A 13395-nucleotide genomic window follows, 5' to 3' on the forward strand; every position below is an offset into this window, starting at 1 on the left:
CCAAAAGTATTGGCGCTTCAATATCAGTCCTTCCAATGAATATTCAGGCTTGATTTCCTTTAGGATTGACTTGTTTGATCTCCTTGTAGTCCAAGGGACTTTGAAGAGTCTTCTCCAGCACAACAGTTAGAAAGCGTCAATTCTTTGGCGCTCAGGCTTCTTTATGCTCCAAATCTCATGTACACGACTGCTGGAAAAACCACAGCTTTGACTATATGGACCTTTTTCAGCAAAGTAATGTCTCTGCTTTTTAATACACTGTCTAGGTTAGTCATAGCTTTTCTTCCAAGGAGCAAGCATCTTTTAATTTTGTGGCTACAGTCACTGTCCACAGTGATTTTGGAGCCCAAGAAAATAAAGTCTGTCACTGTTTGCATTGTTCTCCATCTATTTCCCATGAAGTAATGGGACCAGCTGCCATGATCTTAGTTTTTTGAATGTTGAGTTTTAAGCCAGCTTTTTCATTCTCCTCTTTCACCTTCATCAAGAGGCTCTTTAGTTCCTCTTCACTTTCTGCCGTTAAGGTGGTATCAGCTGCATATCTGAGGGTATTGATATTTCTGCCGGCAGTGTTGCTTCCAGTTTGTGATTCATCCAGCCTGGCATTTCACGTGATGTACTCTGCATATAAGTTAAATAAGCAGGGTGACAATTTATAGCCTTGACGTACTCCTTTCCTAATTTGGAACCAATCTGTTGTTCCATGTCTGGTTCTAACTGTTGCTGGACGTGCATACGGGTTTCTCAGGAGGCAGGTAAGGTGGTCTGGTATTCCCTTCTCTTTAAGAACTTCCCACAGTTTGTTGTGATCCACACAGTCAAAGGCTTTATCATAGTCAATGATAATAGAGTTTGAAAACTGCATTTTAAAAACCTAATTCTTCCATGTTTTGATTTTTTTCTTTACTGCCTTAAACAACCAGTTGTTCCCTTGGTTCACCATCTTTCTTTTCTGTCTGCTGCCTCTCCCTTTTTCAGTTGCATTCGCCATACTGGGCTGCCCTTGTGGCTCAGCTGGTAAAGAATCTGCCTGCAATGCAGGAGACCCGGTTTGATTCCTGGGTTGGGAAAATCCGCTGGAGAAGGGATAGGCTACCCAGTACAGTTGCCAGGGTGAAGTATAACGAAACTGGTTTTTTCATTAACATTGAAAATGTCATTTTTTGCAAACCTTGTTTCTACCTTTTAAAATCCACTCATTCTTCCTAATTTGGTAATTAGAATAAGGACATGCACAGCAAATATGCACAAGACATTTGCTTATATACATTATTAAAATGTAATGGTTTTTAGTTTTAGAAAAGGAAGGGATTTCAGAAGTCTTCTAGTTCGGTTAGTATTAATTGAAGTAATACTTGGACAAAATACAAAGGTTACATAATTTATATGTGGTTCATCTTGAATGAAACTTGAGGCTTAAACTTTTTCCAGTGTATCACATTGCTGGTATTTTTATTTCTTATCCTTTTCCATGCTTCCTAACCCTTAATGTTACTCTTGAACTTACCCTAGGATTATATTCATTCTTTCCATAACTCATAATGTTAGATGATATTATCATGTTGATAAACAAGCAATTGAGGATACAATAATCTCAACTTGGAAGCTTGAGGGTCTGTAGTTTGTTCTTTATGGTCTAACTGAGATCTTTAAATATGGAGAAACTTCTGTATCACATAATCAGCCATCAGCGATACTTTGTTTTTTTTGTACCTGGTTCATATCCAGAGCTTCCCTTGTGGCTCAGACGGTAAAGAGTCTGCCTGCAATGTGGGAGACCCTGGTTCGATCCCTGGGTTGGAAAGATCACCTGGAGAAGGAAATGGCAACCCACTCTAGTACTCTTGCCTGGAAAATCCAATGGACGGAGGAGCCTGGCAAGTTACAGTCCATGGAGTCTCAAAGAGTCGGACACGATTGAGCACCTTCACTTCCATATTCATATCACTTTCATAGCCAGGATCCATGGCTCATACGGGTGAGCCATAGGGCTCATATCATTCATGGGGTGAGCCATGGATAATCTGTGTTCTGAGAGATTAGATGTTTTCAAATTCCATTTTATTGATTTCCTTCTTTTATGAGCTTTTATAAATTGCTTAACCTCTTCAAATCTTAGCTCCTCACCTGAAAAGCAGGCATAATAAAAGCACTGACTTTATAACATTGTTTCAAGGTACAGATTAAAGTGTAGGCAGTGCCTAAAGTGCACAGTGCCTAGCCGGGTGTAAGCTTGCTGTAACCTGAGCTGTTGCTGCCAACTGTGCTGAGTTTTGTTATTGTTTTTCCTACTTGTATTTAATCACAGATGGATTCATACTCCCCCAATATACTGTCTGACCCGCTAGTCCCAGTGTTGTCGTCATCATCCTTTCATAGCCTTTAGCAGCAGCATAGATCATCTTTGGGTGAGGGTTTGCTGTCAGACAGTCTGGTTTGGGCGAGTGAGTGGTGCCTGGACTGAGTTGCCAACATTGTTAGTGAAGGTGAGCGTTTAGGTCTATGCCTGGCAGGCAGCTCTGTAATTTATCATCCAGCTTTCTATGCTGGACTGACAGAGATGGCACTCTGAGGGTCAGCTGAAATAGGAGAGCACGTTCTCCTGTTGGTTTATAGCTTTTTAGGGTCAGTGAGAGCTGGGGTTAATTCCACAAGGTAATCCACGGACTGTGACGTGAATTCCGTCAACCATTCATAAGTTATGGAAGAAGTTCTAGGAGCTGCTTTTGGGCTTTTAAATCTCTGGGCCAGAAGGTTAATTACTTGCCTGCAGTTCCGACCAGTTTTCCATGTTAATAGATACCGGCTGTGTTGGCCCTTCTGTTCTGGTCTTGCTTGCATACTGTTACTTGAATGTAGTAATAAATCACTGTCTTAGGAAATATTTAATTTTTTGGTAACTATCTGCTATCATCTTAGAAATAAAAAGAGTTGGTATATTATGGTTTGATTATGCTTGGAATTTAGCCACTTTTTCTTCTCTAATAGTTTTTCTAATGGAATTTAGCATTCTTTGTAGAATACTTGTTCAAAGTTATGAAAACAATAGGTATAACTAATTATAAGTAACTATAAGACAATGACAATTATTCATCAACAAAAACAGACAATGAAAAAAGACATTGTATACACAAACGAAAATTTAAACATGTCTTTTCACATTTTCATAATTAGATAACCTCTGTATGTTGAGAGAGAATTTATTTTGCTATATTTATTTTCTATGTCGTTAATTACTAATATTAAGCCAAACTAAATATTCTTTTACCTACAGGTAATCTAAGAGTTAGCAGAATAGTTGAGTGTAGAATCTGCATAGAAATAAAATTTCCTCTGCACCCCCATCATACTTCAGAGATTGATATTGAGAGCTTCAGATTTTTCCTAAGAGGTCTTACTCATAGGCAAAATCTTAAACTGTGTGTATAATTCTTATTCTCTCCGTGTGATTTTGACACATCAGGTAATTTGTGATCAACCACATCTGTGGACTAAACCATTTTCCCTCTTTTTTTTCTTCGGTATTCATCTCTTCCACCGTTGATTTTGGGCTAGTAACAATCATATATAACAAGTGAGAGAGACATTCATTTTGACTTTCAATAGTAATGTGATTTTTTTTTTTTTTTTTACTTTTTTGGAAAAATATCAAAGGCCTTAGTTTTTTTAATGCAAAGATTATTATGCTTATGTCAGAGTCACAGGCTAAGATACGACATACATAGGGAAGAGGGAGGGAGTGACAATTGTCTTGGAATATAATGTGATGAACAGTTATCAAATGAATAACACAGTCGCAGAGACTCTGATAAGATGTCTCATTTAAAATATACCATCATTTATGGACTCTATTTTTATTATTTCTTTTTTCTTTGTTTTGTTGGGACCCTCAAAAATGAAAGTGGCCTATGCAACAGTTTTCATTGTTGAAACTGTAATTCAGCATCTTTATTGGTAAATTATTAGCTAATATTATCAATGGCTGCTGCTGTTAAATTTGGAACGCAGCATATTCCTTTAGTAAAACCAAAGGGGATTTGATTTCCTCTGATACGTGCTTCCTCCTACCATTGCCACCATGCCAACTTCCCCCCAGCCCACCATCCCTCCAAGCAGCTTCTCTCTGTTGGTTTTCTGTAGCTCTGAGTTGTGCCTCAGGCCTGAGGAAGGTTTTATATCTTTTATAGGTTTTGGATAAGAGAAGAGTTTTCTGGGCTTCTCACTACTCAGAGTTTTATACTCTGGATTCATCCTTGCTGGCACTGTGAACAGGAAATCACCTCTGTCTGCAGGCACCTAAGGTTTAACTGCTTCATCACTTCATGACCACTGTTTGCAAAGTATGCTCTTAAATACTGGGTTAAATAAAACTTCAGGTAGCAATCCTTAAAAATGGAGAACTACTGGGTAAAAAGACGCATGGTTTTCCACCAAAGTCTGACTCCATCATAACAAAACCAAATCAGTGGTTACCTTGCTTTACTTAGGGACCTTGCTGTGAAGCGTCTCAGGTATCAGTGTGGAGAATTCACGCAGGAGTTTCTCTTTCCTGGTGTCTGGATTCTTTCTGACGCTTCTGCTATTTGTGGAACAACCTGCGTTGCTTCTGGCAGCACTCACCTCAAGGGCCTCAGGAAGGTAGGTGTCTTGCGCTCTTCAGACAAATCACACGCAACGGGTGACATCTGCACCTGTTTCCTGCCCAAACCAGGGCTTCTTGAATAGGAAACCTTTTACTTTTTCTTCCTGGTTAATTGTGTTTTAAAAGTGTTCATGAAGTCTTGTCCTTTTCTGTTTTGCCTCTCATATCCTATTCTGTTAGCATCAGTAAAACTTTTTGTTTTGCTCTCAACCGGTATATAGGTCTGGCTCCTTTTTATCTCCAACCAGAAAGTTAGAACATGGCTCTCCTGTTTTACTTCCTCCCCACGAAGCTCACCTCACTCGCTTTGCCATCTTTTCAGAAATGAACTGTTGACTGAAACTGAAGGTTCTTAAGGAAAAAAATGCATCTTTTACTTTCTTGAAGTGCCATAGAAACTTGCATTTTTTAAAAAAAGACTCAGTTTGTTTTGGTTTAGTATTTTGGAACGCAAAGGTCCCCCCCAGTCATCTTTCGATTTTTACATTTTATGGCCCACATCCTTACAAATAGTGAACTCTTTAAACTTTAAAAAGTATAGTGTCTCTAAATACTCAAGGAGTAAATGTCAAGTTCAGATTTTTGTTGTCTTTCTAACATGACAGTGAAATTCCACAGTATTTGATTACTAATGGCATCCCAGGAGTAACAGTTTGGGATTCAGTGAAGTGAGTGTGGTTTTGTGACTCTTTTGGCTGCAGGAAATAAATAAAAGTATTTCAGTTCATAGAAAATTGCCAAGAATGAAGTTGAGCTACTCCCATTTCTCAGTGTAGCATTTTACTTCTCTCTGTAGTGTACTGCTAATTTATTAAGTTTCTCCATTGGTTAAAGGGATTAAAATGGTGAAATTGGAAAAGTGATTGGGTAATGCTTATACAATTCTAATTTTTGGTTTAATTTTCATTTAGAATGAGTCATTTTGATGTTTTGTAAAAATTTCGTTAATCCATAATAGAAAAATAAGCCAATCCTGTGATATTCATGGAAAACAAATAGCAAGTTTTAAAGAATTCCCATATAGTATATCTACAGACTTCCCAGGTGGCTCAGATGGTAAAGCGTCTACCTACAATGCAGGAGACCCGGGTTCGATCCCTAGGTCAGGAAGATCCTCTGGAGAAGGAAGTGGCAGCCCACTCCAACACTCTTGCCTGGAAAATCCCATGAACGGAGGAGCATGGTAGACTACAGTCCATGGGGTCGCAAAGAGTTGGACACGACTGAGCAACTTCACTTTCACTTTCTTATATAGTATCTATGTTAAAGTTCAACCATGTGGAACCATCTGACAGTATTTTTCATGAAACATACACTTCTGAGGCTTGCTTTCTTCATTTGAAATTTGCCGTCTCCAAAACTTGATTTTTGTTAGAAAAGTCAAAGTAAAAATTAAAATTATGGCTCCAAACTCCTTAAACATTATTTAATTCAATTATTTAAACATTATTTAATTTGAGTTCATCAAAAATGAGAGTTTGACCTTACTCCATCTTAAATTACATTTTCTCTGTATATACATGTTTTCATGTTTTTGGAGTTATGGGAATTCCTGAAATCTATATAGGTATTAAAAAATATACTGATAAAATAAAAGTTAAAGTTATTAAAATGCTTTCTGGAGAGAGTTTATTTTGATTTTAATAAAAATCTCTTAGAACATTCGTTAAAGTTTTCTGCTTGTTTAAAAATCTCTAAACGTATAGGGCTCATTAGCTGTACACTTTTTTAAAAAAAAAGGTATGGTAAAATATACATAACATAAACTTTATCATTTTAAGCACTTTGTACATTCTAATTTTCGGAGTTGATCATGTCCAGATTATTAAGTCTTTTGCATTCAATGTGTTTAGTGGCATTAAATAAAATTTGATGAGTTTCTGATAGTGTGGTCAAGTTCATGTCTAAATTTAAATCCATCGTCTAAATTTAAGAATATCAAAATATCTAATATAGGTATATTGAAGTTGGCAAGAATTTTCTTTATTAACTTTTGTTGCATAAACAGATCTTTAGAAAGGACTTGTCAGGGTGGTCATTGGTGCAAAATACGGAGCAGTAGACGGATATTCTGTGATTCAGTGGCTTTAAAGCCTTTCCTTTTATCATGAAGGTTCATGCTAACCTGAATTCCCTTCACAAATTTTAAGATTCTGTGTTATTTTACTTTATTTTTTTAAAAACTTTTTATTTTGTATTGAGGTATAGCTGATTAACAGTGTTTTGACAGTTTCAGGTGAACTTCGAAGGGACTCAGCCATACATATATATGTATCCATTCTTCCCCAAACTCCCCTATTTTAATATTAGTATGTTAATCCTTTAGTGAGGCCTGGAGTTCTTCTGATGTCTTTAATTATATAGCACAAAAAAATGGTAAAGTCAATAAATTATAATCCTACTGGCATACATTAAACAAACAACAATGGCATACATTAAACTAGAATCAGATTTTTCCTGTTGTGTGTGACCATACGTGCCAGCAAATGGTTTCGGTCATAGTGTGTTTTCTTTGTTAAAGATGCATGGTAGTGTGTGTGGGGACCAGGCGAGGCTCTGGGTACCTCATGTGGCATCCAGATGTCCCCCTTTCATTACCACCAGCTGCCTTTGCAAAGCCATCTGCAGTTTTTGGAGTTCTTTTCTAAATATCCACACTCACCCCCTTTGTGTATTTCAAGTACTTTTAGGCTATGTCCATCTCAGGTGTGGTAGCAGTGGGAATTTGGGGGCACCCATTTCAAGTCCAGTAAGTTAAAAAGCTTGTAATTCTGCGAAAAAGAGTTACAGAAAAAGTGCACTTAAATTGGCATGAAGAAAGTACATTCAGTTCTTTTACCTTTCCTAATGACCTTTCCTAAGTTCTTTTCCTGTCGTCACCTACCAGAGATCTTTCTTCAATCCATCTCCTTGTTTTATTTTCTTCTTACAGTGTCAGTATCTGAAATTATCTTGTTTTTTCTTTAACATTTTCTTGTCTTATTACACTAGTAAAATTGAAGAGGCATTGATTTTGTGAATATATTCACACCTGTGTTCTTAAAGCCCAGGACAGTAAATAGAAGATGGTGTGTGCTCAAAAAATGTCTGTTTAATGAATGAATAAATTATCTTCCAGGATTATCTACTTTGTGACACCTGTTCAAGTCAACTTAAAATCAACCTTCTACAGTTACCATCATGTTTTTGTGTGTTCCTTGATGTGTTTGATGAAAACAGAAGTGGACTTTAATGATATTCAGTGTTAGAACATAATTTGAAGAAAGAAGCAGATGCAAAAAAAAGCTCATCTGTTTTCCTTAGTTAAGTGAAAACATTTTGCTGTTAGATATGCTTTAGTGTTATTCATGGTACTATGCTTACTGAATCTTAGCTATTGGTAGCTAAATCTCATAATGTAGTATGGGATGTTTGCCAATACTGTTTTTCCTTTCTAAATGTTGAAGGTGGTTACTTAAATGTGGTTCTCAAGGCGTAGTTCAATATTATGTCAGTATGTGCATCCACTTGGGATCTGCTTTGAGATATAACATATATTCCTAACCTGCCCCTGACTTTTTCCTGATGAGCTTCGATAACTAAAGGAATGTCTCAATCTCCCAGTCAGAAAGATCTGGTTAATGTCAGCTGTAATTGCAAGAAGCAGAGTTTTTGACAGTAACTTTAGAAAGTCTAACCTCATTTATATAAAAACTAGCCATATTATTAATTTATTTGATGGTCTAAGGGTTAAATATTAAGCATTAAAATTCTGATTCTACCATTTAACAGCTGTGTCATCATGAACAAATCACTTATCTTCCCTGTGCCTTACTTTCCTCACTTGTAAACTCAAGCTATGAATTCCTAGATCATAATGTTGTTATAAGAAATAAAATTACTAATGTACCTCAAGTGTTCTGAACAGTATGTTTCAACCATTACTTTTATTTTTCCATTTATGTTGGTTTTTAGCTCAGTTTTTTTTTTTAACCTAATTTTCAGATGAACTAATTTTCATGTTAGTGAGAATTTGAACATTGCTGTTAACTTATGCAAAATGTGAACAATCTTCAAATCTGCTAGTGATATTTAAAAATAATCATTGTTTGGATTCACATTATATTGTACATCATAACCTATGTACTGGCGGTGATCACGTAAGAAAGAAAGATCTGTATTCTTAGAGTTAACCAAAATTGAAGAATAATTTCTATTCACACCATAATAATTTTATGTGTAGACAGAAATATTTCCTGGAAACATACTCATCACAATAACTTGCAATGGTGACAGAAAATATCACATGCATAATGTGAAAAAAAAACCTAGGAATAACAGCTTGTTTTTATATTTAGCAGCATGTTGACTTGTACAGGTAACATTCAGCTTCTGATTGTATGGGAGAGCAGATAACTTTGTCCCTGGAGTCTGAGAGAGGCAGGATTGCTCTAAACATGCTCCAGCCAAAAGGGTGGACAGCTTAATGTAGTCTGTCAAGGCTGATTCTCAAACCACACACTCTGGCTTTTAAGTAAATCCTGAATTTTAAATAAATTTATCAAAGCCGTTTGCCCAGTGACAGCCTTTAAAACTGGAGTTATACCCTGGGGTGGTAGGGTGAGTGGAGTGGGACTTACTCAGTACCCAAACCTGTCAGCTCAGTGTTGTGGGAACTCGGGTTGGAAGGGGGTGGGAGCACGGACAGTCCATAGTACTGGTTTCTGTTCTGAGCAGTCTACTTAGGTCTCACGGACAGCGGACGGAGACATCAGTGACGATGATAATTGCCTCCATATGAGCAAGGTGATTCTGGGAGTTTGCTAGTACTGCTGTAACAAAGTATGCAAACTGAGTGGCTTAAACAACAAAAATGTATTGTCTAATACGTTCTGTTCTGGAGGCTAGAAGGCTGAGATCAAGGCGTTGGCATGACCTCAATCCCTCTGAAGGCACCGGGGAACCATCTGTTCCAGGGTTTCCTTCTGGCAGTTCCTGCTGTAGCAGTGTAATTCCACTCTTCACAGGGCCTCTCCCCGTGTCTCTGTCTCTTCGTGGGTATGTTCTTGTAGGGACATCAGTCACATAAGGTTAGGGATAACACAACTCTAGTGACATTTGCAACAGCCTTATTTCCAGATAAGGTCATATTCTATATTCTTAGGTGCTGGAGTTAGGACTTTAACATGTGAATTTTTGGTGGGGGGGGCGGGGTGGGAGCACAGTTCAATCCGAAATAGGTGGCCATACATTTTTATTGTCCCAACTGGATCAGCTGTGTCAGTGAAAAGGAGTGCTGTTAATAATTGATCCATGGTTGCCGGCACAGAGAATGCTTTAAACAAACCTGAATGTTTGGTCAGAATATCTTGGAGATAGGTAAAGTTTATTCCATTTTTCAGAGGTTCACTAAGGTTGCATGGCTTCCGCAGAATTACACCTAGAAGAGGATGAGCAGTATTCAGACTCAGAACAATCAGACTCTAGAAGAGGAGAAAAAGCTCATGTCTGTAGTGGAAATTTCTGCATTATGATACCAGCTAAAATAGGGAATTAATTTGTTTTGCCCCATTCTCTAAAATTCCTTAGCATCTGTTATCTCTTTTTCCTTGCTTAATCAATTTTGGCTGTCATGAAAGAAAATAATTTGATGTGTTTCGTTAGGTTTAATTCACGTAACCAACAACTATAAATCTTTGATTCTTTTATATTTTGCTGGCTGTTCTATTTGTATTTGGAGAGGAATCACACACATAAAGTTCTGTCGTTGATACAAAGAGAATAGCTATGAATATTAAGGTAATTTACGATTGCTAAAAATTTCTGAAACATCTTTACCAACAATTTTACTGTTTATCATGCTTTATCTGTAATCTATATTTATTTAATTGTTAATAGATAAGATGGAAAATATTTTAGCATTCTTCTTATCACTAATGTAAAATGAATTTACATTGAAAAGTTACTTCCTTTTCATACTTTCTGAAGAAGGAAATAAAATTATCTGGACTTCTGTGATATAGAGTTACCTCCATGAGCATTAGCAACTTGCTGTTTTCTTCTAGTGTTTTTTCAGTGAGTTTGCATTGTTAAAGTTTAGTGATTAAGAAATCAATAAATGATAATTTCTGTTACTGCTTCTGTCACTGATGCTCTTACTATTATGGCTGATGTTATGAATATTTTTTTTGTTCTTGTTGTCAAGGAAAAAAATTCTAGAAATATCAGAGAACTTAAATTAATAAAGCTTAGAGGTTAGATGTAGGGAGAAGTAAGTAAAAAAATGGCTATTTAAGTTTCTTATTTGGTAAGTGGATGAATGTGGTATAACTAATCAGGACAGGATACATAAGACACATAGGGTCAGAGGATAATGTTCATGAATGCTGAATTTTAGTTGTTGGTGAAATATGCAAATGAAGATACCCAATGGGTATACAGATATCTCAAGATAGGAGCTCAACAGAGAGGTGGAATGAAGATAAACACATACTATCATTTTAGGGTTAAAATAAGGTTATCTTTTCCTAGTTGTTCAAATAAATTGGACCCTACTAAGTCTTTACTTTTTTGTGTATATGAAAAGTCACACCTACCCAGGTTCACAACCATAATAAAGTCAAGAACTCTCAGTCGATTTACTTAGTGCAAAAGTTGATTTTGTCTCCCAGAAAAAAAATTGGTAAGCCTAGATAGATGTTAAAGAGTTCTGTTCCAGTCTGTGCTGCCTTTGTTATTTTTTGGTTTCTCTTTCTTCCTCCTTGAGTGGTTGTCATTGTTTCATACTGTCCACTTCAGAGAGAGTTCAGAGGGAGTGTCCTGGGTGTGTCTCAAGGAGAGGCTGGGGGAGTTGCTGAGCTGGAGACTCTGCCGCAGCTGTTGGCAGGTGATGTTACTGTTGACAAGGGCTCAGAGAGCAGGGCAAGTCCCCCTGTGCCCCAGGGCCTCCAGTCCCGGGAACGTGGCTGGACGCTTTGTAAAGCACCTGGGCAGAGGTCAGGCAAGGCCATGGTGAGAAGTGACCGCTGGTTTAAGCCGCAGGAATCTCCTTGTTGAGCTGATGGACACATTCACTGGTGTGACTCAAGTAGCCTGTGCTTGGATGAGACTGAGTGAGGATGAGGATCAGATGATATGTAAGGGAGCGGAGGACCAGCATATTGCTTGTTCAAAGGCCTGTCTCTGAAGGGAAGGGAAGACAGAAGTTTTACATGTACTGAAGGCATGTATTTTATTGTATTGATGTCTGATTGCAGCTGAGGTCTGGCATCCTGTCGTGTAAGTACATTGTCATTCTTCATACTAGTGATTTTCAGTTACTGTCCAATTAACTAAGCTTGATGAGTGAGTAGCTTCACATTCGTCCTGGAGATTAAATTTTGCTGTATTTTTTTTCTTTCTTTTTTTTTTCACAGTATAACTTTTTAGAAAGTGTGATGTGGATGAGTATGCTTGCTTGTTTAAAAGAAAATGGGTTTAGCTGTTTTCTAGATAATAACCTCTAGATATAACCTCTTCTCAGTTATAATGGAAAGGATAAATCACTTATTATTTAGTTTAACCAGTTCTGTTTAACATATATCAGATTTATGAAATCCTTTTAAAACTCATAACCTTATTGAGGTAAAGTATGAAATCTTTTTTAAAAAACAAAGTATCAGTGAAACAAAGATCCCTATTATGTTCAGTACAGTGACAGAACACATTGATGCAAAATCTTTTTGACAAATTCTTACAATAAGGAGATTTAATTTGGTCTCAAATATTAAAAGGAAAGGGCTTCCCAGGTGGCACTAGTGCTAAAGAACCTGCCTGCCTCCTCCAACTAATAGAAATAATTGGGGAAAAAATATATATATATATAAATAAAATGTAACTGCAAAAAAAAAAAAAAAGAACCTGCCTGCCAGTGCAGGGGATGTAAAAGATGCAGGTTCGATCCCTGGGTCAGGAAGATCCCTTGGAGGAGGAAACGACAACCCACTCCAGTATTCTTGCCTGCAGACCCCATGTACAGAGGAGCCTGGAGGGCTACCATCCATGGGGTCACAAGGAGTCAGACTTGACTGAAGTGTCTGAACAAAGGGAGCAAGCCGGCTGCGGTAGTTGTGGCTGGTGTCACTGCAGGAAGTGCTCCGGCTCACTGCCGCTCCGCAGGAGGGAAAGCTCCTCCTCTGCCCTGAAGTGCCCCTGGGGCCGCCTGGCCAGTCTCTTCGTGGCCATGCACGAGTGTTTGCGAAGGCCTGGTGCAGGAGTGATCGTACATGCCTGCGTTGCTGCTGTAGACTTTTCTGACAGGAAGCCTGCCTTTATCTTGTAGGTGAGCGTCCCTATCAGTGCCCTTACTGTGAGAAAGGATTCAGTAAAAATGACGGCTTGAAGATGCACATTCGTACTCACACCAGGGTAAGATAACATTCTATCTCATTTCTTATAAGATCCACACTGATTTTAAGATATTTAATTTTACCTGAGAAAGCAAAGGTGGTATATCTGAAACTTCATGCTTGTGGTGAATATTTGAGCATATCTTTTTTTTTTAAAGACGTAACAATGAAAGAAGCAAAAATCCAAACCCCCAGAGCCTTCCCATTCTTTAAACTGTGAACTAGTTCTTAGGAGTAACAGGAGTTACAACTGTCAGACAGCCCAGGAAGTGTAGCCGAATGTGTGCCAGAAATGCAGATGCCAGCACTTCCCGAACAGAGGTGCCCTGTCAGCATGTGACCGTTAATTAACGTATATGAGCTGGTATGCTTGCAGGGAAGATGTTG

General features: G+C 37.8%; 1 protein-coding gene across 10 annotated transcripts in view; it reads left to right on the forward strand.

Annotated features, from left to right (window-relative positions):
* PRDM5 (PR/SET domain 5) overlaps positions 1 to 13395 on the forward strand; it is a 268633-nt gene that overhangs the window by 173600 nt on the left and 81638 nt on the right. For 8 of the 10 annotated variants that reach the window (XM_061164115.1, XM_061164114.1, XM_061164108.1 and 5 more), the window contains one exon: positions 12942 to 13027. The exons of the other annotated variants lie outside the window; for them this stretch is intronic. In XM_061164115.1, the coding sequence (XP_061020098.1) occupies positions 12942 to 13027 (86 nt within the window). The remainder of the gene's footprint in view (positions 1 to 12941; positions 13028 to 13395) is intronic. 10 annotated transcript variants of the gene reach the window in all.

The sequence above is a fragment of the Dama dama genome, chromosome 17 (genome assembly GCF_033118175.1).
Source record: "Dama dama isolate Ldn47 chromosome 17, ASM3311817v1, whole genome shotgun sequence".
Lineage (NCBI taxonomy): Eukaryota > Metazoa > Chordata > Mammalia > Artiodactyla > Cervidae > Dama > Dama dama.